Raw genomic sequence first — 25,575 nt, 5'->3', positions numbered from 1 at the left:
TTTCATAAGCCAATGTAGTGTCGCCACGCGCGGGACAACTATGTGAAGTCAAGTGTAAATTTAAGGTCACAGTATCACCTAAATGCACTTCACTGATAAGTCTACATTTGTTGTTTACTCGGTCGAACGCTGATACGTTTATCCACGAATATAATTACTTTGCTCAAGAGATTTTTGATTATCCTTATGAACCTGGCCTGACAAAACAAATCAATGTGAAGGAATATTTCATATGCATATGTTATTTTTAAAGAATGTATCGTCATCAAAAAATTGTGTATCTGTCCACTATCACTTCATATCATATTTTTGACGTATCAGTCTATTGTTCAAGGGAGAACTAAATCTGAAAGATTTGTCCAATGAGAAGGTAATGGTACAGCGTCTCCAGTGACCAAATCTGCGCATGTGCCGACTTCCGATATTGAAAAGTCATGGCAGAGAAGAGAAGTGTCTCTGAGCGGCCGCTGCTGTTTTTGATTGTTTTTATAGTTTTTCTACATTTATTTATATGCCCCTTTACAAAGGTTGAAGAAAGTTTCAACTTACAAGCAATACATGATGTTTTGTACCACAGATTTGATCTCGAAAGGGTAAGAAATTGGATAACTGACAACTATCTGACATTACCTCAGTGGAGTTAGCTAGCTGGGATAAGTAATAGTTATGACCTTTTCAGTGTTACATTGCCAATGTTGACATAGGTAGGCTAATTGAATAGCAGATACTATCAGGGTGATACTACGAACACCATCATTTCGCTTGCCAACTTCCTTTCACACTTACGAAAGTGTACTGCAGCGCTAGCCAGGAGAGATTTGTGTGTCCATCCACAGGTTATATTTGCTTTACAGTCTGTTGAACAAAGCTGAATTCAAATGATACTGAGAGAGCGTCAATACAAATGCTTACACCTCCACGAATTCAAAGCTCAGAATCAGCTTGGTTTTCTCACTTACAGTATGACCATCACGAATTTCCCGGCGTAGTTCCACGGACATTTGTGGGGCCAGTGTTTATCTCAGTTCTGTCATCACCAATGGTGTATATACTACATTTTCTGGATGTGCCAAAATTCTACACTCAAGTTATTGGTAAGTGTCTTTATGAATATCAGTTATCAGCACTTTATGGCACTGTGAGGGAATATAAGCGCTTGGATCTTGTACCTTAACCCGCTTTTACGTCTTCATTTTAGTGAGAGGTGTGCTGGGGATGTGTGTGGTTTTTGCTCTCTGGCGCATGCAGAATGAGGTTCGGAAGCAGTTTGGGACCACTGTTGCTGGATTTTTTTGTCTCATCTGTACATCACAATTCCATCTCATGTTTTATGCCTCCAGACCTCTACCAAACGTTTTTGCTCTGCCTATAGGTAAATACCATATTTAAATATTTGTTATCACCATTTGATTCACCTACTTAAAGGCTTCAATTTTTTTAATTCCCATTTTCCTTTTTTACGTTGTAGTTGTTATGGCATTCACATCATGGATGGCGCAGAAGCACGGTTCCTTCATATGTCTCTCAGCATTTGTCATCATTGTGTTTCGCTCTGAGCTTAGCCTCTTCCTTGGCCTGATGCTACTTATGTCGTTGCTGAGCAGGAAACTGACTTTTCTACAGCTGTTTTACTTTGCCATACCATCTGGTATTCTGTCATTAGGTGAGTGCTGTGTGAAAGTTGACTTTATTTTATATTGTGTCAAGTTTTCTGTGTCAGAACTGTGAGCTGTCCAAGTCAATTGTTTCAAACTGTATTTGAACCAAATGTAATCATTTGTCCATATTTTTCTTACAGGTCTCACTGTATGTGTTGATTCTGTGTTCTGGAAACAAATACTTTGGCCTGAGGGTCAAGTTCTGTGGTACAACACAGTTTTAAACAAAAGTTCTGACTGGGGAATATCCTTTTGTTCATCTGCCTGTAATAAGATATGGATTGCTGTTTCCATTTTGTTGATGTTATTGACATTTCACCAAAATATTAATTTTAGTTTTAACTGCTGACTTCTTATTTACCTTAACTTTGTTCCCCTCAGTAAACTTCACCATTTCTGTGGTATTTTTACTCCGCTCTTCCTCGTGCCCTGGGCAGCACGCTGTTTTTCATTCCTTTAGGTCTTTTTGACAGGCGGATGCAAACACTGTTAATTCCAACTGTTGGGTTCATTCTGCTGTACTCTCTCCTGCCTCACAAGGAGCTTCGCTTCATCGTCTACACTTTCCCTGTGTTCAACATGGTGGCCGCCCGGGGCTGCTCCTACATGTGAGAGGAAAACCTTTCATTTCTGAATTCAGTCACACAATTGGTGTTTAAATGCACTGTTATGTAGTCCACTGTAGTTTAGATTATTTGTAACTGCCGTTTTTTATGTTCCAGTTTGAACAACTACCACAAATCCTGGTTGTATAAAATTGCATCCTTAATTGTGGTTGGTCAGTTGATGACAAATGCTGCCTACACAAGCCTGTCCTTGTGTGTCTCCCATCACAATTATCCTGGTGGGAGAGCCATGTTGGAACTACACACAATAGTTCCTGCCACCTCAGGTCAGTGCTAAATGGAAGACTCTCAGTGTGCGAGAGGAGGGTGGATGTTGTGGAGAGAGGGGTTCTGATTTGTTTCCCTCATGTTGTCCCTTTCAGATGTCTCTCTGCATATCGATGTGGCTGCAGCACAAACAGGAGTCTCACGCTTCTTAGAAATGAATGGAAGCTGGAAGTGAGTGACTCATTTTTTTGTTTTCTTATTATAGATTGTACTCCAGGCACAGTTGTAGAACAGCTGTGTTTCTTTGGAAAATGAAAAAGAGTATATGGAAGTATGAACTTCCAGTGACCGGTTCTTTGTTATTTGTCATCAGAGAATACTGATATCAGGTACAATTTGTCCATAATGTGGATATTCATGGTGTAGGTGGCATTTTTGTATCCAGTCACTAATTTGAATCTGGTTTTACAAGTCACCTCATTTGATAATATTTGCTAAGTGAGGTGAAAGCAAAACAGATTGTTTGACCATCACAGTATTTTAAGAATATTGCTTTGGACAACTTTAGAGTGACTTACTCAGCATGGGATAAATTGGAACTGACTGGTATGATATTGCACTCTTTTAGTTAATATTATTTACTGTTTTTTATACTTTCTTTTCTTTTCAGATACAGCAAAAGAGAGGGCATGGTACCGGGGGATTCCCAAATGAAGACCTTTACTCATATATTGATGGAGGCTAACTCAACCCAGATAGCATTACTCAGAGACTCGCATCAGCCAGTTACTTTCATTCAAGGCTACAATAATGTCATGTTTAATTTATTCAGCCTTCCCCCATTCAGTATTAAGCTGGAGAACAAACTGGTGCTATTAGAACAATTAAAACATAAACCTAGCTGAATGTTTGATGTGAAAATGACTAGTTTTGTAGAATGAGATTTAGTTGGTTTGGACATTCTTAAGGAAACATTCCACCTTTTTGTAACAGGGCGCCACTGAATGGGCCATCTTACTTAATATTTATGACGTCATTCTCCAAAGCAGGCTGCTGTATACATTAAGCACTGAACCAAGGGAGGTAGAGATCCACTGTATCCTAATTATTTATGCCAGGCTCCTGGGCCTGTGCCTAACAGATGCATAGGAATATTGGGAAATTAACCTGTAAACTGTACTTTCAGAATTATCATATTAGGTCTGAAAGAAGTTTTGCACTTCAAAGTCAAGACAACACATTTTAAAGACCTGATGTGGTATCAGTCTTGGATATAGTGGATTGTTACCTCATTAGGAGAGGGGGGAAATATGTTTACTGAGCTTTAGTTATCAGATCAGTGATAACGTCTGTGTAAACGAATACATTATTACAAAGAGCCTGTGGCCCTGAAATAAGGATGTGTACAAATTGATGCCGTGTTTACGGATTAAATGTTGGTACTTTTGCAGGAAGCTGTGGTTGATCCATTTATACCATAGCCTGACAGACCTCGTCTAACCTCATCTCAGTTCCACATGTAGAATGAAGTTCAATAACATCTCCTCTATAGCAGAATGAGTATGGCTGTATTGGGGGCTCTGGACCTAGCACAACAGTCAGACCTGAAGCACTCAACACCAACCAGGTAGACAGTCATTACTGATGAACAGTTAAGACACTAAATCAGGAGGAAATGTTTTATTTACAAATCACAAAATTAGCATTGTTCCAGTCTGAATGTTTATCAAATTCTGTTCAGAGACCATTATTTATAAAATATACAGTACATTTTACTTGACATTAACCCATAATTTAATCCCTCAGAGAAGACAATTGTGCTTGTGAGGCAACTGTAATAAACAAATTGCTTGTCCTGAAAAAAACATTTACACAAGTAATTAAGAAACATTTCAGTGAGTTTTAAAAGATTCTACTTCTATGACAGTACCATGAGACATAAATTCACAATAAAATAATTAAATAACAAACGAAACAAAAACGTTTTAGTCACAGAATTTTTCTTTTGGGCCAATAGATATAAAAACACAAATTCAGCATCTAGGTTTATTTTACATTATTTCAACTGAAGACTTTGTTTGCAAATCATTAAAGTATTTACAGCATTTTGACCTGAAGTAGTTCTAAGGCACAAGGAGAAAGAAGACCAAATAAATACAAAAATCATAATACAGCAATAAACCATCACCCCTACAGCTAGATACACCAACCCCCCCTCCCTGATACAAATGACTGAGTTTGACATCAACTCCAGTTTGCAGTGTTGCAACAGTAGTACACAAAGAGAAAGAAAAAAAAACATGATGCAAAAATGGCAAAACATTTTAAGTATTGAATATGAATCTTCTCATTGTAAAATATTCTTAAGGACCCTGTGATAACTATGATATGATCCTTGATTGGGCACAAAAGGGTGTATGAAAATTTCAAATTAGAGGTCAAGATCAGTACTGAAAATATATCAAGGGAAGGTTGACCTTTAAAAAGAGTAGTCCCTCTAAATTTTCCAGCATTGGTCTGGACTGATTCAGGGCACAATTCATACTCCCTGTGCTAAAGAGAGTTTCTGCTGGGACAACACTAGGTGGACAGCCCACATACCGAACAGCTACTTTAGAAAGCTCTGGCCAAAGGTACTTTTTCAAATTCCAATAATCCAGTGGATTGCAGCTTTGATCCAGAATGTCCTCCTCCAAGTACTCCAGAACTGCTATTTCTGAAGCCTTTGGCTTTTCCTCCTGTTTGATTTTGTTCCTGATGTCATCCATCAGAGACCAGAGGTCATCCTTTTTTGCAACAGAGCTGTTGGATGGAGTTGAGACTTCACCACATCCATTGGACAGAAGAGGCTTTGCTTCATCTGAGGTAGACAGTGACACCTCAAGTTCTTGAATGAGGTCTTGTTTGCACTGTTCGGCTTCCTCCTCTGAGAACAGGGAGGTCTTGTACCGTGGGTCCAGCATTGTTGCCCAAGTGTATCTTGGATCATGAAGCGTGGAGGACATTCTGGTGACCATGGCTTCTTTTAGAGACTTGAGCATGTTGTCTATACCCATCGTCTCGTCAAAAAGCATATCAATTTTTCGGTTGAGGATGTGTATGAGAGGTATGACTTGGCCGAGTGTGGCAGTGCGATTGCTCATCTCCCTGCAGGCTACCTCAAAAGGCTTTAAAGCATTGCACACTGACTGCATCACCTCCCATTGATCACAGCTTATCAGTTCCCTGAAATTGCACTCATTGGACATTTCATCAATGGCTTTCTTTTGTTCCACTAAACGTTCAAGCATGAAAAAGGACGTTTTCCATTTGGACGGAACATCCTGGACAAGTTGATTTTCAGGTAACTGGTATGTCTTCTGTAGTTCGGTCAACTTTTCCTTCGCTTTTGCTGAGCGGTGTACACGTTCACAGATTTTGCGGGCGATGCTAAGAATATTCTGAACCATTCTCTGACTCTTTATGGCTTCACTCACGATGAGGTCTATTGTGTGACCAAAACATTGAAGGGTGGCATGACCACTGTCTTCCAAAACATTTCCAATTATCTGATTATCTGTTACAGTGTATCCAATCCTGAGGCCTGAAGAAGCGATCCATGTGTCCCAGAGATACTCGAGCTGCTTCTGAATGTTCTCCATGTTATAGTCACAGTCTATCTGGGAGACATTGAGAAGAGCTGAGCAGTGAAAGTCTTGGCCCTGTGGACGTACACATGATTCACAGGCAACCCAGTGAGCGGTCAGAGTAAGATACTCCCTGGTTTGGCTGCTTACCCAGATACCTGTTGTGAAGTGGACGATGCCACCCTCAGCCTCTTTCAGATGTGTAAGAACAACTTCTTTCACCCGTTCATACATTTCTGGTATGGCAGTGCTGGTGAAGTAGGATGAGGAGGGTAGAGTATACTGTGGTTGGAGGTATTCCAGCAGTCGGTTCAAACCGACATTCTCCACCACTGCAGATGGCTGAAGATCAAGTGCAAGCATTTCTGCAACAAGTTTGGTGATTTTTTTGGCCACCGGATGGTATTCATCAAATTTTTCACCATGTTCTTCATATGAGGAAGTGTCCATGAGCTCATGGTTAATTTGAAGTTCAGCAGTTGACACATCACCTGAGTTATTGCTGTTATTTTCAAGAAAATGTCCATGAAACCTCTGCATGTGCCTGAACAAGCAACTTGTGCCAAGGTTTGTGGTCTTTTTACCTCTGCTAATTGTGCGGCTACAGTGCAAACAGATCACTTTTGTGGGATCTGCAGTAGAAATAGAAAAATGATTCCACAGCTTTGAAGTCTTTTTGCTGAAAACTGACAGAGTATTTGATTTTTTCTCATGAATGGGTTTGTCAGTCACCTTGGCAGAAACCCCTTCTGTGTAGGGTGACTGTGGTGAGGGCACCTTGTCATATGTGTTTTTTTGGTTCTTTAGGACGTCGGGGTGTCGTCTCATAAGATGTCTCATCAAACAGCTTGTGCCAAAGTCGCCACGTTTCCCGCGACTAATAACACAGGGACAATATCGACAAAGAGCTTTCAGCTGGTCGACTGGTGAAACAATAAAATGATGCCACACTTCAGATTTCACCCTTTTCATTATTTTCTTGTTTTGCTGGAACACGGAACTCAGGTCCTCATTCAAGCTGGGAGCATCAGATGGCTCCTCTGGTGAAGAAGCTGATGGTAGATTTTCACCTTTCAATCCAAATGACAAGTCAAGCAAAGACCCTTGCCCTATGTGATATGTGGCATCATCTGACTCCTCCTCTTTAACATCCAAGTCTGCATTGTTATTCTGTGGCACTTCATCTGATGTTTCAGGAGAGCATGAGGCAAAAATGGGTTCCTTTTTCACCTCAACACAGTCCTGTGCCTGTGTGCGTGACAAAAGTGTAGGTGGTGTTGTGTATGGTGGCGGAATGCTGGAGCCCTGACCGTTTTCCTCAATGACAATTTCACGGTGGGCACGCCACATGTGGCGTATCAGGCAACTTGTTCCCAAGTCCTTTCCATTTTTTCCTCGACTGAACTCGTTCATGCAGTGTATACACACAGCTTTGGAACTGTCGGCAGGGGATAAATAAAAATGTTTCCACACTGCTGATCGCCTCCGAGAATTGGAGTTTTTTGGTGTTGATGCCAAACCTCCATCCATCAGATCATCAATATGGTTGTTGGTGGAATGTGGGGATGCGCCTGTGCCAGGGCCGGTCTTGGTGCACTTCTCCAATTTTGGTTTGATTTTTAATGGTGCTTCTTTGGATGACGTGTTGGTGGCTTCCGTTGTGGAGGTTGATGGTGAGGTGTTGTTCTCTGTAACATGAGCTGCCAAGTCTCCATTATTTGGTGATTTCATGGGAGGTATTACGGATGAGGCAACAGCACTAGACATCGAATTACAGGGGGTCTCCCCGTCTTGTAAAAGCACAGTGGGGTGAGCCCTGCGTACATGTCTCATTAAACAACTAGTGCTCAGGTCTTTTTCATTCTTACCCCTACTAAACTCTTTCATACAGTACATACAAATAGCTTTGGTACTATCTCGTGGAGATATGAAGAAATGGTTCCAGGCAGGAGACTTTTTACGTGGATTTACAGGATTCCTCATGGACGACAGAAGGCTCTGAGTAACTGCATCCATGGCGACATCGTAAAGGGTACTTGTGTAGCCACTCAGCAAACCGCCATAGTCATCATTATCTCTGCTAACAAAAGGGCCTACAGAACTATCATACGATAACTTTTCGTCCTCTGGCATGCCCTCGTCCATTGAATTTGGTTCCTCTTTAATATGCAATGGTGTGTCATTTTCTGGTGGACATTCTTCATCCACATCAGTGTTCTCGTCATTGGGCCCATTTGTAACGGCTGGAGAGATTGGAGAATCCCCTTTTTCACTAAACTCCCCAGTCACAGCATCCTCTGATGACTGTTGGTTAACCTGAGTAGATACATCATTTGATGTGCTCTCAACAGAGGAAATGTCATTACCTAAAGCTTCTGTCTTACTGGCAGAGGATTTTGCTTCAGTTCCATCATGAGGTGTGATGCTATACGATTTAAAAACGTATCCATCTTGACCCTCAATTTTCAAACATGTCGCTTTGACTCGTCTCTTGTCCTCCCCTGTGCAGCCATTACGTTCCAGGCCTACATCACTTTGATCAGAGAGGCCTTCTTCTCCATCCATGGTAACAGAGCAAGATGCTGCAGGGGCTGAAGGTTCTCTATTGAAGGTAAATTGTCAAATGTTCAAGAGTCATTAGTGTGGCGGGCGTGTATGTTCCTGCAATATGATCAAATCAGAGTTATTCTCCAAATCCACAGGGCTGGCATTGTTGGCATTGTCCTCAGCAATGGTTTGAAGAAGTTGCTCATTTCCTGAAATCCTGAAATACAAGAAAAACAGAAAGACATTTAGAATAGAAACATGTTGACCTTGCTCTGGTCTTGACTTGCTTCCTCAAACAACTACAGCTCCTGTGTTTAAGGCTGTTATTATGATGCATGCCAAAGAGTCCATATGTTTAAAATCAAGTAAAATCCAGTATTTTTCAAGTAATTTCCTCTAGGGAAAAAATGCAACAACGTTTAAAGGAAAATATATCCCATGACTGAAGACATGGGAATGTGATACTAATTGCAAGCATGGTTCGATGTCCTCCAATGGGTAAGAAAGTGAGTGAGACACCATCAACAGGAAATGCTACGATGTGTGTTCCTACAATAACGACACATCTAACCCGGAACTGTAGCCCACAGGAGCTTGGGTGCTGTTTTCCGATCGTCAATGCCACCTCCCCACTACCATAGTTTATAACTATCTGGTTATAACTGTAAACGGTATTATCACAGTTGATGGTACAGATATGTGTGTTTGTGCTTAGCTTTTTTTCCTGGAGTAAAAGCGAAAATTGTGCGTTGCACGTTTGACATCAAATTTAGCAAGCGATTATAGTACGTTAGGTCTCTAGTTAAGCTTTTCCTCGATACCATTATCATAGCTAGCGAGTAGCGAACTTACCAAATATACCCGTTGCTTTTGACAATGCTTGCTCAACTTTTCCGGGTTTGCTTTGCTACGTTCCGGGTCTGCCTTAAAGATACAGTGTTCGCCATACCGTGTTCGCAGTCATGCTACAGTTACGTTAATATTTAAGGTGTCAAACAAAGCATTTCGAGTGACAGTGGCTAAAAGCAGTTATAAGCACACTTATATTTCTATGTAATTAATTACACAATGCTTAATTCTCTAGACGTGTTATACAAAAATCACCTAGCCAGTTAATTACATGAAGTAACCAAGTATGGTTATTTCGTTCATGTGACATAAAAATGTGTAGCACTTTCTGAAGAACACGGAGATTTGGTGAATAGGCGCATGGATTCAATTTGGATGTTGTGGCCATTCCTTGGCGAACATTAGCCACTTAGCTACTAAGCTAATGTTAGAAGGCCATCGCGGCTAGCTATTTGGCTTGCGTTAGACAAAAACAAATAGGGACCTAAACTACAGCCTAACGATAGATAGCCCAACTGTCACATGGATTTGTAGACAGAGTTTCTCAGACACAATAATCCCAACTAATTTACAGTTCAAACACGATAAAATGTGATCACAGTAACTGACCACTCAAAAAGCTAACGTTAGCTCGTATGGTCCTTTCGACGGCAACGTTAGGCCACACAGGACATAACCTGGTGAGACAGAACCAGATCTTGGCAGCAGAACAGTGTAGTAGAACCAGCTAGGGAACCGGATAAGCCCAATACTACAACCGATTTACATCAAGGAAATCACTAAACATAGACCAGAGAAGCTAAACATTCTTACCTCAATACTCCGTCTCATAATTATATAGGTTTCGGTTCCTAAACAGTTAAAACATCGCATGTGATTGATCCAGGGGGGCAATTAGTTCGTTGCTTTGTCTCCTGTGCACTTAGCGTTAACATCAGTCGGTAGTAGTAGCTCCCCTCAGCGACCGACGGAAGGAACACGCTTTCATGATGTCATAGGGTTTAAGGGTGTCCAATATGGCGACGGGGCAATAAAAGGAAAACAACACTTACTTTACAGTCCAACGCATTAATGCTTTAATAATATGTTTGTATCCTATGGTCTATCACGCATTGGGAAAGAAAACGTTTATTGTCACTACATTTAAGAACCTTAACGAACGGCTCAATATATGCATGTCTCGATATTTCACGGTGGATTCATTTGTTTCCTTTGCCTGTTTGGCTTAGTTTGCACTTCAAATTAACCCAAACATACGGGGTTTCTTGACCTAAGGGTCTTTCAGGGGCACCTAGGCGCCATTATGGGTGGGGTTAACAAAGCATAATTGTGGTATTTAAATGACAAAAGATTGTTTGCTGATGTGTTTTCCAAAAGACCAGAATAACATGTCCCACCTTAACCTCCCGATTCAGCCTTACCTGCATCATCTAATTTAAAATGCTCAGCAACTTGAGGGTATGCACAACTCACTACTAGTTCAGTGGTCAGTGTTAAGCGTGTATGTCAGTATCCTTATTCACCTTGGTTTATCATTCGATTCCCCTATATTTGTCAATGAGTTCTTCCTAAGTGAATCATGTTCTTCATATGAATAAAGTCAGTTGCCACTGACAATATGAAATAATAAGCAGAACACATGGGTGGCAACTTCATGTGCATCTTTTGCGTAATACGTAACGGCGTACAACGTAGCGGGTGGGACAGTCAGTGTAGTGAGCCGTCTGCATTGTTGTTGGTAGGGTAGAGAAGCGTACTGCAGCCGAGCGTTAACGTTACAGGAAATAGGATACGTAAAATCATGAATGATATTCCAAACAAAAGAAAATACTGATGTTGCATCCGATTTTATGAGTCATAAGACCTTAGTGGGTACATGTCTGTATCCCATTATTTTGTCGCTGGGTAGCTGTAGGCTACTAGCATTCGTTGGATGAGAACATTGTGTACGGACCTTCAGCAGCTTAGCAGGCCATATCGCCATTGCTTGTTAAAGCTGCTGCCATCTACATCTAAAAGCATTGTGTTCCAAAGGTAATGTGTTTAATTATTGGCGTCTTTCCATTTTAGGACAATGTTGGACGTGTCTACTCAATTATGAGGAAGTGAGAAGTTGAACAAGCCGAAAAGAAACAGAGAGAGGGTGTTAAGCGTCTTGTTTTGTTGGACGCCATTTGCTGTTTTATTATTGTGAGCTGCCCCTCTACCGCAGGCCTCTTGTTGCAATGATTGCTCTGTCTTTTCTTGATGTATTTAATGAAGCTCAACAGCTTTTGAGATGAGTACTTCTTAAGCATGACTACTTCGTTGTGCCGTAGAAAGCTAGCTTGCTATCTCTGTCATGTGGCCCAAATTGAATTTAAAGGTATCCAGAAGGACTTCTTGCCAGGATATGTCTTTGCTAACTTGGCTAGTTAGCTGGCGAGGGCTAGCTTTCTAACGAAGAGACTGACTTCTAGGCTGCATGTCCAAGGAGAACGATCAAATATAGACGCGGAGAAGAGTAGGGGAATAGTCATCTTGAGCGCCAACTTGTAAACCCTTTTATGTTTGACTATGTGTAGGTAATATTTAAGATTGAATTGGTGTAGGACCGGGACGAACATTGCAGTGATGAGCTAACTGAGCTAGCTGGACAGAGTAGCCCTGTCTTAGTGATTGCGTGAAGATACGGACTCTCTTTACACTGTGTTACTTTACTCTATAGTGTAGGCCTTGCACATTCTGCTTGTCAGCTGTCCCGACATTATGCCTATTTCGATAACCTGATAGTGTGATAATCTGAGTAGCCGGATGTCACTTATCCTCAGTGGTATAGCTTTTCTTTTCAGTGCTGCAGGCAATCTCATTCGTAAATTTCGTTCAATAGGGATAGGGAGTAGCCTATCATCTGTTGTCAGGGACGGCCCCTTATTTATCCGACTGCTTCTGTCAGACTGCATAACCTCATGGTGGTCTTTTTGTGTGACGCAATACTCCTTCTGCACTCAGCAGTACTTGATTTTCACAGACATCACGGAAATGCAGACTTCTTCGATGTTTATATTACTGTTCTTATTATACTGCCAACGGGCCATTCAGTCTATTTCCTTAGTCCTAATAGGTGTGTGTATTAACTGCAAATGAACATTTGTTCTTATCTGCAGTTTTTTAAGCTGTCATAATGAAGAAGAAAGCTCGGCACCACAGGGCCCCTGCACCTCCGCGGCCTTCTTCTCCAATCAAACCATCACCCAACAGAGAAACCCTTACCTACGCACAGGCACAGCGCATGTGTGAACTAGAGATCGATGGCCGGATGCATCGCATTAGTATACATGACAAGTTGGATATCATCACTGATGATGATCCTACTGCTCAAGAGATCTTGGAGTGCACTAGCAACAAGGAAAACAACGAAAAGCCACAGCAAGTTCTCCTGCGGTCTGTGAGGCTAAAAAATAACCAGCAGAAGAAAAATGCTGCTCTGTCAAATGCACATGGCGGTCATGTGCCTGGCAGTACGCTTCCTGAGCCCAGAATTCGCACTGTTGAGTACAACCTGCCAGCAGTTCCACGCAGACCCCCGGCATACTACAAGTATGTTGAGAAGACTGCAGAAGAGCTTGATGAAGAAGTGGAATATGACATGGACGAGGAGGACTACGCGTGGCTTGAGCTAGTCAACGAGAAGAGAAAGAGCGAGGGTTACAGCCAAGTGTCTCAGAATGTGTTTGAGTTCCTGGTGGACCGCTTTGAGAAGGAGTCATTCCTTGAGAGCCAGAGTCAAGGGGATCCTCAGTCCCTCATTGACGAGGATGCTGTCTGCTGTATCTGCATGGACGGGGAGTGTCAGAACAGCAACGCCATCCTTTTTTGTGACATGTGCAACCTAGCAGTGCACCAGGAGTGTTATGGTGTGCCATATATTCCTGAGGGCCAGTGGCTGTGTCGCCACTGTCTTCAGTGTCCTAGTCAGCCTGCAGACTGTATCCTCTGCCCTAATAAGGGTGGGGCTGTTAAGAAGACGGATGACGACCGTTGGGGACATGTTGTTTGTGCCCTTTGGGTGCCTGAGGTGGGCTTCTCCAATACTGTCTTTATCGAGCCCATAGATGGCGTGGCAAACATTCCACCGGCCCGTTGGAAACTCACTTGTTATCTCTGCAAGGAGAAAGGTGTTGGTGCCTGCATCCAGTGCCACAAAGCCAACTGTTACACTGCATTCCATGTCAGCTGTGCACAGAAGGCTGGCCTGTTCATGAAAATGGAACCCATCAAAGAGATGACTGATGCTGGCACCCCCACCTTCTCTGTGAAAAAGACAGCTTACTGTGATGCCCACACCCCCAATGGGTGTGTCCGGAGACCTCTTACTATCTACGATGATGCCAAAACCAAAAATGGACTTTGTCAGAAAACAGAAAAAAAATGCAAGAGGACACGATTAAAAAGGAAGTATAAGAAAAAGAAATGTAAGAAGACTGAGTCCGAGCCAGTGATTCCAGCCCCAAGTGTGTCTGGGCCTAGCTTTCCTCCCGAAAGGTATGTTCACTTTACTCTAGAGTATGTACAGTAAAACATCAGTCCTTTTTTCTTCCTAAGTAGATAGTGGTAATTCATTTTATCCCCCCCCCCCTTCCCCCTTGTCTACAGATTAAATACAATCCTCAATCAGGTTTCTCTTCAGAAGAAGAGGGTGTTTGTCGAGCTGGTCTTGAATTACTGGACTCTGAAGAGGCAATCTAGGAATGGACTCCCACTAATAAGACGGCTTCAGTCTGGCTTACAGACGCCGAAAACTGCACAGCCGGTAAGTGGAGTACAACTGCAGCTAAACATATTCAACACCAGTGGATCAGGAAATGCGGTGTTTTTTCATTGAAATAACCGGTTGATATTGATCATTGAAATGTAGAAACACAATGAGGAGGAGGGCTGGGCCTTAAAAGAACAGCTTAATGAGTGGCATCGGTTGCGTCATGACCTGGAGCGTGCAAGGCTACTTTTGGAGCTGATCCGCAAAAGAGAGAAGCTGAAAAGAGAAGAGGTAGTCTGTTTTTTAATGTTTAAAATAAGGCTCATGTTTTGTCCCCAAATATGTTGGTAGGCACCTGTGAATTTCTGCAAAGTGCAACTCAATTTCTTCAACTTTTGAATACATCAGTTGGTTTGTGTTTTTCTGTGGCAGATGAGGCTGCAGCAGAAGTTGCTTGAGGTGCAGCTCAGTCCATTCACCATCCTGCTGCGTGCCGTGCTGGATCAACTCCAGGAGAAAGACCAGGCCAAGGTGTTTGCACAGCCTGTCAGCCTTAGTGAAGTAAGTTTCTGCAGCAGTCTTCAATTGCACTAGTTTAAGTCAGGAACGGTCTCCTGTGTGTTCTGAGCCTGGTTAGCCCGTGGCTGAATTATTGTCTACAATGTTTGTATAATGGATCATTTGTGTATTAGAATGGAGCGCTGTGGGTCAATCTTGTCCAGGTTGTGTTAAGCGGTCATGTATCGTGTTACAGCCAGCTCATAGACTGCAACAGAAATGTGGACTGACAACAAAGTCTCATTAAAAAGATGTTACATTTGTTAAAACCGATGGTGAAAGTGAAAAAGGTAACCTAAACAATATTTGGTGAAAAGAGCACCACAAACAAAAGTAACAACACAAATTTGAGAGAGAGAGAGAGAGAGAGAGAGAGAGAGAGAGAGAGAGAGAGAGAGAGAGAGAGAGAGAGAGAGAGAGAGAGAGAGAGAGAGAGAGAGAGAGAGAGAGAGAGAGAGAGAGACCGAGAGAGAGACCGAGAGAGAGACCGAGAGAGAGACCGAGAGAGAGAGAGAGAGAGACCGAGAGACAGACAGAGAGAGAGACCGAGAGACAGACAGAGAGAGAGACAGTGAGAGAGAGAGCCCGAAAGAAAGACAGAGAGAGAGACAGAGCGAGAGATATACTGCCCTCACCTTGACGCTTCAAGGACGTCTGGAGATTCAGTGGGCATTGCCTATCTGTGTTTCAGCTAATCAATAGTCCCATTTATGTTGAACTGCGTTGGACTACTACATCTAAATGTTTTTCCTGTCATTTATTCCAACATCTTTATTGCAAAACCTTCTATGCTAGCAGTTAGAATACTACAGCCGCGGAAAAAATTAAGAGACCACTTCAAAATTATCAGTTTCTCTGGTTTTACTATTTATTGGTATGTGTTAAAGTAAAATGTACATTTTAGTTTTATTCTATAACCTACTGGCAACATTCCTACCAAATTTCAAATAAAAATATTGTCATTTAGATCATTTATTTGCAGAAAAATGACAATTGGTCAAAATAGCAAAAAAGATGCAGTGTCTTCAGATCTCGAATAATGCAAAGAAAACATGCTCATATTCATTTTTAAACTACACAATACTAATGCTTACACTTAGGAAGAGTTCAGAAATCAATATTTGGTGGAATAACCTTGATTTAAAATCACAACTTTCATGTGTCTTGGCATGCTCTCCACCAGTCTTTCACATTGCCGTTGGGTGACTTTATGCTACTCCTGGCGCAAGAATTCAAGCAGCTCGGCTTCTTTTCATGGCTTTTGACCATCCATCTTCCTCTTGATCACATTTCAGAGGTTTTTTATGGGATTCAGGTCTCGAAATTGGGCTGGCCATGACAGGGTCCTGATCTGGTGGTACTCCATCCACACCTTTACTGGCCTGGCTGTGTGGCATGGAGCATTGCCCTGCTGGAAAAAACACTTCTCAGAGTTGGGGAACATTGTCAGAGCAAAAGGAAGCAAGTTTTTCTTCCGGGACAACGTTGTACTTTGCCTGGCTGAGGTTTGTAAAAGACCATAAGGGTTGAAAAAGCGGACTGGAGGTTCTTCTAAGTTCGTCTTCTCTGATGAGTCCGATTTCACAGTAGGTGCAAGACTCTCTGGCTTGTAGGCCTCTCCAGGTCTCAGTCTAACCATCAGACGACCATGTGTTGGGCAAAGCTGAAAATTGGACTCATCAGAGAAGACGAACTAGAAGACCCTCCAGTCCGCTTTTTTCAATCCTTATGGTCTTTTACAAACCTCTGCCAGGCAAAGTACAACGTTGTCCCGGAAGAAAAACTTGCTTCCTTTAGCTCTGACAATGTTCCCCAACTCTGAGAAATGTTTTTTCCAGCAGGGCAATGCTCCATGCCACACAGCCAGGCCAGTAAAGGTGTGGATGGAGTACCACCAGATCAGGACCCTGTCATGGCCAGCCCAATTTCGAGACCTGAATCCCATAAAAAACCTCTGAAATGTGATCAAGAGGAAGATGGATGGTCAAAAGCCATGAAAAGAAGCCGAGCTGCTTGAATTCTTGCGCCAGGAGTAGCATAAAGTCACCCAACGGCAATGTGAAAGACTGGTGGAGAGCATGCCAAGACACATGAAAGTTGTGATTTTAAATCAAGGTTATTCCACCAAATATTGATTTCTGAACTCTTCCTAAGTGTAAGCATTAGTATTGTGTAGTTTAAAAATGAATATGAGCATGTTTTCTTTGCATTATTCGAGATCTGAAGACACTGCATCTTTTTTGCTATTTTGACCAATTGTCATTTTTCTGCAAATAAATGATCTAAATGACAATATTTTTATTTGAAATTTGGTAGGAATGTTGCCAGTAGGTTATAGAATAAAACTAAAATGTACATTTTACTTTAACACATACCAATAAATAGTAAAACCAGAGAAACTGATAATTTTGAAGTGGTCTCTTAATTTTTTCCGCGGCTGTATATGTACTTACTATCTGCTCACTATGTGCATGGCCCTTAGTGCAAGGAAAATACCTTTCTTGCCTTGTATAATAGTATACCAAATACAAATATAACGCCTGTATTGCTCATTGAAAAATGCAATGGTTTGTAGGAATATGGTTTATGTGAACAGCATTAGCTTAAATTTGTACTTCCACTTTTTTTTAAATGATGCCAAATGTTCTTGTTCACTGTTAGGAAGAGCTGCATATGTAACTAATGTAATGTAATGCAGTGTAAACCATGGTAAAAGCGTGATGGATATATAAACAGTTATAATACGAGATAGATGTATGTTAAAATATAAGAGGGATATGCACAGTTGCAAGTTACTTTTTTGCATTTATGTTCTTTAATACACATTTAATAATGGCTAGCAAAACCAACAGTTTACATGTTGGATGGAAGTTGTGTTAAAGATGGTGGTGGTGAAAAAAAGCCCCTGCTAAATAGATGCGTTTGGGTTTCTTAAGGTTCCTGACTACATTGATCACATTAAACTCCCCATGGACTTCTCCACCATGAGGAAACGCATAGATCTCCACGAATACCGCAACTTGGAGGACTTCGAGGCAGACTTCAACCTGATCATTTCAAACTGCATGAAGTACAACGCCAAGGACACCTTCTTCTACCGCGCAGCGGTGCGGATGCGAGACCACGGTGGAGCACTGCTCAGGAAGACCAGACGAGACATTGAGCGCATCGGCTTTGAGATGGACAGTGGCATGCACCTGCCTGAGCAGCCGAAGGTGGAGCCATCAACACCTTTCACATGGGAGGAAGGTAAATGAAACAGACCAATACATTTGAGCACAAAGTGTGTTCTGCAGCTGTTTAAAGTAGAGCAGTAATATGATCAAAATGACACCGTTCGCAGAGCGTCAAGCAAGAGTACAGTTTCCTCATTGTCCAGGATTGTATTAGTAGCTTTAGTGCTCAGGAGACTCTTTTTATCAGTGCATTCTTACATGATTCTCACCAAGGATTCCTACTTACAGATATTAATACTATATTACCTTGTGAAGAGGTTTAGAATCTATAGATTCAAAGGTTTTCTGACATCTTTATAACATATTGGACATTATATGCACAGATACCCTTACTGTTTGGCCTGTTTGAGGTTCAGTTCATCTAATTTGTGCAGTTCAGACATCTAATTTGTGCAGTTCAAAGAGTGTGGGCTCTTTTCATGAATGGTCATTGTTTATGTTCCAGTGGACCGCCTGTTGGTTCCAGCCAACCGGGAGCACATGTCCCTTGAGGAGCAGCTGCGCGAGCTGCTGGAGAAGCTAGACGTAACCACTTCTATGAAGTCCAGTCCCTCACGCAGCAAGCGTCTCAAGCTGCTGAAGAAGATCATCAACGACATCAGGAATGAGATGAGTCTGAAGAAGACGCTGCCAACCCCCGCAGAAAAAAAACCCATTGTGGAAACAGGTTCATTAGAAGAAGGTAGGTTTGAACAGACCAGCCTAGGGATAGTGAAGAATTATTCAGTTTTGTATGACAGTCATTAGACAGAATGCTTATTTTCTCAGCTCTATCTCCCCTCCAGACCTGACAAAGTGTTGTATTGTTTACAGGAGATAAGTCTCTTCCCCCAAAACTTGAACCCTCGGACACCTTGCCTCTGCCTGCAAACTCTGCAAGCAACTCTGAACCTCCTACCCTCAAGCCCATTGACTCCAGCCCTGACCCCAAGTGCCCCAAGCGGGTGAAGTTTGACGGTGACAAGGGCGGCACCTCAGTGCCTAAGAAGATGCTCAACGGACACTCGCAAGATCACCTGCTTCTCTCCGACAGCGACGTCAGGGTGGTGGCCACCTCCACGCTGGCCGCGCCATCTGCCCCTGTCAACAGGCGCACGGCGGTGCTCTTTCGCAAGTCCAAGAGCGTGAGCCCCCAGAAGCCTGCCCGGGGCATGGAGGCTCCCGTGGCCTGCCCACAGCTCGGCACCAAGACCTTCCTGTCAGTGGTCATCCCCCGCCTGGAGACGCTCCTGCAGCCCCGGAAACGGACCCGCAGCCCCGCGGGGGACAGCGAGGGCGAGGACGAGTCCCCTGTCAAACGCTTAGACACTGGTGAGAGGCTCAGTCACTCCTGTTTATCACTGTTCCAGCTTATCATTAGCAGCACAAACACTACTGGTTCAGTGTTTGAAGCACTCACTAAATGTATGTCTAGGGTCATTTCACTTTGCATAGTGAGCAAATTAACATTATGGTTATACTTTTATTCTAAGCTAGTGCTGTACAGCATACAGCATATAGCTAGTGCTATACAGAAATACAGCATATAGCTAGTGCTATACATCATATAGAACAGTGGTTCTTAACCTTATTGGAGGTACTGAACCCTGCAAGCTTCATCAGTGCATTCACCGAACCCTTCATAATTTGAAAAATAAAATATGATTTCTTCAAACGTAGGTATGTATAAAAACGGCCCGACATTGCTAGTGTGAACCGGGCTATACTGTGTGTGTCTTGACCCCTGCCGAACCCCTGAGAGTGACCCAACGAACCCCTGGGGTTCGATCGAACCCAGGTTAAGAACCACTGAATATAGCTAGTGCTATACAGAAATACAGCATATAGCTAGTGCTATACATCATATAGAATTTAGCAAGTGCTATACATACATACATACATACATACAGCCTATAGCTAGTGCTATACCGACATACAGTATATAGCTAGTGCTACACAGCATTTAGATAGTGCTATACAGACATACAGCATTTAGCTAGTGCTATACCGACATACAGCATGGCTAGTGCTACACAGCATTTAGCTAGTGCTATACAGACATACAGCATACAGCTAGCTAGTGCTACACAAACATTACGTTAACTTACGTCACTGCGTGGTAGTGCTATACAGACATTACGTTCTTGCCAACAGTAACTGTAGACTGTGGTTGTTCTTGCGGCTGTAGGCCTGTCCAATGGCTTTGTAACTGTAAACTGTTGTTCTTTCGGCTGTAGGCCTGTCCAATGGCTTCTCTGTGAACCAGGAGAAGGAGCTCAGTCCCAGCAGGCAACTGGAGCCGCGCCGCCGCTGTGCGTCTGAGTCCAGCATGTCGTCCAGCAGCAGTGTGCAGGGAAGCTCCAGGTAGGTGCTGTGCTACGCTGGAACACACCCACCCTTGTTGGCAGAGCATGTACCACGTGTCCTTCACCACCTCCAGAGGAACCCTGAGAGAGTTCAGTCTCCGCTGGGGGGCACACTGTACTCAAACAGGTGCTTATTACACCTTCTGCCCTCTTTTTCTTAAAAGCTCCATACTCAGTCTTCCGAAATGTGGGAAGGGGAAACCAGCACTGGTGCGGAGGAATACTGTGGATGACAAAAATGAACTAATCGCTTGCATTGAGACTGGGAACTTTGCCAAAGCTGCACGGATTGCTGCTGGTGAGTTGCCCATGTAGAGGTGCCAAGCGCCGTACAGTGTGCTGCATGTGGTTGTGGATGTGTTTGCTCAATTAGTGCTCAACTCAGACTAAGTGGCAGGCCCTTGGGAGAAATCTTTTTTTCATTTGTCAAAGGCCTTCATTTTTGGTTTCACTGACTTACCTGACGCTTAGTTTGAATTCTGAAATGTTTCGTGTACTCAATTCATGATAAGTGGACAACAATTTCCATTCTTTTTATTTTTACATTATTTACAAATATTTACATTAGTATTATTTTTTGACATGAAATTGATATGTTGTCAGCATCATGTGTTGATGTATGCTCTGTGTTTGAGGTATCTGTTGTGTTGTGGGTTGTTGTGTTGTGTCGGTGCCCTGTCACTATAAGCATGGCTTTGGAGGTGTTTTGCTCTGTTTGCAGTGAACCCCACATAACTTGATTGTCGTTATTCCTGCTTCCATAGAAGTTGGCAACAGCAATATTTGGATGCCCGCTAGTGCTGCAACAGTTGTTCTGGAACCTCTAAAACTAGTTTGGGCAAAATGTAGCGGATATCCTTCCTACCCTGCCTTGGTGAGTGTCAATGCGTGCATGTGTCAAACTGACCATCTCATTTTTTTTGCCCTTCAGTTTGCTGCTTCTTGTGGATCCTTGCACGAGTGGACTCTTCTCTCTCTCTCTCTCTGTCTCTCTCTCTTTCTCAGACACACACACAAACCCTTGTTGCCCCCTCTTAGTTCCAATTTAACTCCTCTGTGTTGAATGTGAACCTGTGCTTGTGAAAAACGTGACCAAGACACCAGCACTGATATTTTACAGTGTGGAAGCCTTTGTCAGCTGTTCTCTAAAAATGGATGAGATCCATTTCCCCTGTATTTGCCACTAGGTGGCAGCATTTATACCCTCTGGGTGGGTATAGAAAGGGACTGCTGCAGCAGGATGTGAAGGCACAAAGCATCTCTAAGTAGATCTTAGAGATGACCATGTCACGTTTTGTTTGCAAGTACAAGTGTGTGTGTGCTGGGCCAGCGTTGACTGCTGCTTGCTCAGTGTGTGTAACTTCCACGCTACTCCTCTGCTTCTCCAGATCATAGACCCACACATGCCTCGAGTCGGGTGCCAGCACAACGGGGTGTCCATTCCAATGCCCCCGCTAGACGTACTAAGGGTCGGAGAGCAAATGCAGTACAAGTCCGAAGAGGAGCTCTTTCTTGTCCTGTTCTTCGACAACAAACGCAGCTGGTGAGATTTTAATATGTTTAATTGTTTTTAAGTTATTGAAGTTTATACACATAAGCTTCCCTTTGGCATTAATGTTTTTGTAATGCAGAATGTTTTTACAAGTTTTAGTATATTTTGTTCGTACATATTTATATAACTAAATATTTAATATAATAACACAGGCACATGATTCCTACATCTTCCAGATTCATCTGACAAACCCCCGCCCACACACACAAACACAAACACACAATAACACAAACACACACTACTTCTTTGTGGTCATGGTGTGATGAAGCTCCCTCTTGAGGTCAATCTAGACACTTCAACATTTGCTTCTGTTGGTAATTGTTTAAATGTATTTCTCAGGCAATGGCTTCCTAGATCCAAGATGGTTCCACTGGGTATTGACAAGACTATTGACAAGATCAAAATGATGGAAGGCCGTACATCTGCGGTCCGTAAAGCCGTGCAGGTCGCATTCAGCCGGGCGATGAACCACCTGAGCCGGGTGCAAGACGAGCCCGTCAGTGACCTCAGCGATGTTGATTAGCCAACATTCTCATCGGTACTGACTGTAGAAGGACCTCACCCTAGATTTGGGTCCTGCTGGTGTTTAGGCCGTGGTTCCCAAAGGACTGCTCTGGACCTGGATGGCCTTGTGTCCCTTAGCTCCTCTAACCTCACTGTGGTCGCGTGCCCCTGGCCTCACTGTTCTTCCAGTTGCTGCTTACTGAATGTGTCAGTTCCTCCATCTCCATAACCGTGCTGTGAGACTGCTGCAATCGTCACTGCCAAGGCCATCATGACTTTTGTCCACTCATCCTTCACTTCATCTCCACTTGTAGTGGAATAGCAAAAAAATCAACCTATTTAACAGACTCTGTACATTACTGTAAATCAGTGGACACTAACTTATTGTGTAGAAAAGGAATTGGTACTGTACAAGAATATTTGTAGTATTTATACTATTCTGGTGAGTTCTGGTTTGTTCTACGGTGCACTCCCTGCCGTTGCTGTGAATGTCAAGCCCAAGCTGAAAGACAATGCTGAGATTATGGCTTGATCATGTTTGGAAAGTATTTTTTTTTCCTTTGTCTTTCTTTTAATATGTTTAATTGTTTTTAAGTTATTGAAGTTTATACACATAAGCTTCCCTTTGGCATTAATGTTTTTGTAATGCAGAATGTTTTTACAAGTTTTAGTATATTTTGTTCGTACATATTTATATAACTAAATATATATCTGTATTGTCCAGACACTCACTTGGGAAAGTCTTCGGTTGTTATGGAAATGGAAAGCGCGTTGAAACCAAAAGAAAAAAAATGGTCAAAAGAAGTTACGTTCTTGCTGCCCAGATTTTCCTTTTTTTCCATGCTTTTTTTAATTGAAATAGTGGGGTGTGAGTGATATTGCTTATTTGTATACGGTCTTTTTCACATAATGCATTGTTTTGGTTGTATTATGGGACCTTCACAATAGATGTAGGAATCATGTGCCTGTGTTATTTATTGTCAAGTAAAGTATTTGCATTACTTTATATGAAAAAGAATTTGATATGGAATAAGGCACATTTTGGTGGATATTTCAGTTGCCTTTTTTTTATTAACAGTATCTGGTAAATTTGACGGTTTGACTAGACTTCCATTTCATCCACTTAGTTGTCTTCTGGGTAGCAGTGGGTAGTTTTCTATTCATCAAGTATCTAGACTTTGTTTTAAATATGAATGAGTGCTGGGATCTTTTTTTTTTTTTTTTTTTTATAGATTCACTGATAATAAAAAGACCTTACTGATCTATTTTGCCTTCATAACAGTTTGTCAGAACTGTGGCTATGAATACTTTTATTGAGTCTGTGCAGGCATCTCACCAGTAGAGGGCACTAGAGCTCCATAGAAGACTTCATGCATCACTCACTTTATCGACTGGATCTCTCGCAAAAGGTCATCTTGCTTAAAAAAGGTGTTTAATTATAAAATGCATGTGTGAAGACAAGGATAAATATGACATTCATTTATCTGTTACCAAATCTCCACACAATGTAGGATGATCATTGTTAACGGGAACATTTCAGATACAATGTTCTGCAGGCTGCAGCTTGTTTAAGGGAGGAAGAAAACGATGTTATAAGGTATCATTTCACAGTTCTGGGAAGTTGACATGTATGTCAACTACTGTGTTGTTTCTCTTTGGAACAAAAACTGAAAGCGACAGTTTGCAAGTGTTTTCGTTTTTTTTACCAAACGGTTTTTGTAGGTAACTAATGACATCCTCAATTTCATTTTGATGATATATGGTCATGTGAAGGAGAGAGAAACACAACTCTGCCCAAGCTATTCACAATGCTGTTGAGTTCTCTTATAGACATGCTCAGGGCTTGATAACAAGCCAAGATGGAAAGAATAGCTTTTATATATCTCAGCTGAAAACTCCAGCTTCACTGGCTAGCTGACTGTGCTGTTGTTGGTGTTGCAAGGCAGTTAACTGGTTAGCTCACCTGTTATCTATAATAACAATGTGTTCCTGTTGTGTGTTATGTGAAGGTACCACGTGTGGGCATATCTGCACTTTGCATAGCACCCATATAATGTAGCATGTTAACAGTGGCAATCTGTCTAACTCATGTTTTTATTTGTTAATACTAATAGGAAATGGAAACATTACCTTAAAGGTGCAATGTGTAATATGTGAAAATGCTTTTCATTTGTTTTCATTTATTCAGGGCCTGTAAACACGTTGTATTGTGAATCTAGGACCTGAAACATTCCAGGAGGGATTCTGAATGATTCATTGAGGGTCTGAAACACAGCAGTTGATTTTAGTAGTACCTGCCAAACTGTTTTAAGTACTGGTTTATTATTATTGTACAATTTGTGTGGTTGTAAGCAGATAAAAATAGGTGGACCTGTTACCTAAAGGTAACATAGTACCATAGATGAAAGCATTCCATTCAGAACCTGTGTGGCTGCTTGCTGAAGGGAGCCATGTGTCATGATGGGTGAGAATGTTAGTAAGATGCTCATGTAAATATCGCTGCAGTGCACAGATGCTTCTCCTGGGTTCTCTACTGCCGTCATACTGATTGCACGGGGAAGTAAACACCACGCTCAGGTGGAGAGGGGAGCCAGTCAGCCATGAATATCAATCCTGCACATCAGCGTCATCAAATGACTTTGACAGAGCTGAGGAGACCTAATTAGCCTGATGCTCAACGGAGGCCCTTCTTCCCCTCACGCGCTTTATAACTGCCTGATGGCAGCTAGCAGGTGAGCCCCAGTGACAGGAGAGGTCTTAGGGACTATCTCCAACCAAGAGAGGGGACAGATAAGTACTGAACTACACTTGCTGGAGGCAAGATGGATATTAACAGTTTTTGAACGAGAATAGAATTTGCACTAAAATTCATCACTGCTTAATTTCAAAATGCAGACTTCTGTTGCACAGTATGTCTACCTTATATAGATTTTCAGAAGAAATAAAACCAAGCAGGCACCAGGAGCCTAATTTTAAGTTTTTATTGACATTTAGTTAGCACACTCAACTGAGCACATCTTGCAAGGCGCGTGGGTACAAAATAGCCTAAAGCCATCACAGGCTGGATACTCCTGGAAATACTGTGCTCATGTCCTTAATGCATTTTTAATGAATTCATAACACCTTATA

General features: G+C 42.2%; 3 protein-coding genes across 4 annotated transcripts; 2 read left to right on the top strand and 1 right to left on the bottom strand.

Annotated features, from left to right (window-relative positions):
* Positions 1 to 434: 434 nt before the first annotated feature.
* On the top strand, positions 435 to 3,945 carry alg12 (ALG12 alpha-1,6-mannosyltransferase; the record flags this gene model as incomplete). The annotated part of the gene is made up of 9 exons (XM_080851744.1): positions 435 to 593; positions 962 to 1,094; positions 1,199 to 1,372; positions 1,469 to 1,663; positions 1,799 to 1,924; positions 2,044 to 2,266; positions 2,381 to 2,550; positions 2,647 to 2,722; positions 3,162 to 3,945. 9 exons carry the CDS (start codon positions 435 to 437, stop codon positions 3,394 to 3,396), a joined length of 1,491 nt encoding a protein of 496 aa, XP_080707870.1. The 3' UTR covers positions 3,397 to 3,945.
* A 990-nt stretch (positions 3,946 to 4,935) lies between these two features.
* On the bottom strand, positions 4,936 to 8,682 carry zbed4 (zinc finger, BED-type containing 4; the record flags this gene model as incomplete). The annotated part of the gene is made up of 1 exon (XM_080851743.1): positions 4,936 to 8,682. One exon carries the CDS (start codon positions 8,680 to 8,682, stop codon positions 4,936 to 4,938), a length of 3,747 nt encoding a protein of 1,248 aa, XP_080707869.1.
* Positions 8,683 to 11,334: 2,652 nt separating this feature from the next.
* brd1a (bromodomain containing 1a) lies at positions 11,335 to 23,525 on the top strand. Of its 2 annotated transcripts, XM_080850903.1 has the most exons (13): positions 11,335 to 11,547; positions 12,660 to 14,037; positions 14,149 to 14,305; positions 14,411 to 14,542; positions 14,684 to 14,812; positions 17,746 to 18,058; positions 18,491 to 18,727; positions 18,859 to 19,356; positions 20,262 to 20,388; positions 20,555 to 20,688; positions 21,155 to 21,264; positions 21,779 to 21,933; positions 22,282 to 23,525. In XM_080850903.1, exons 2-13 carry the CDS (start codon positions 12,677 to 12,679, stop codon positions 22,463 to 22,465), a joined length of 3,537 nt encoding a protein of 1,178 aa, XP_080707029.1. In that variant the 5' UTR covers positions 11,335 to 11,547; positions 12,660 to 12,676; the 3' UTR covers positions 22,466 to 23,525. The 2 variants fall into 2 exon arrangements, with proteins under 2 accessions (XP_080707029.1, XP_080707030.1); XM_080850904.1 differs by lacking the exon at positions 21,155 to 21,264 and having other exon boundaries at positions 22,282 to 22,414.
* Positions 23,526 to 25,575: the final 2,050 nt, after the last annotated feature.

The sequence above is a fragment of the Sprattus sprattus genome, assembly GCF_963457725.1.
Source record: "Sprattus sprattus genome assembly, chromosome: 14".
NCBI lineage: Eukaryota > Metazoa > Chordata > Actinopteri > Clupeiformes > Clupeidae > Sprattus > Sprattus sprattus.
Note: the sequence above shows the minus strand (reverse complement) of the source record. Positions and strands in the feature narration are given on the sequence as shown.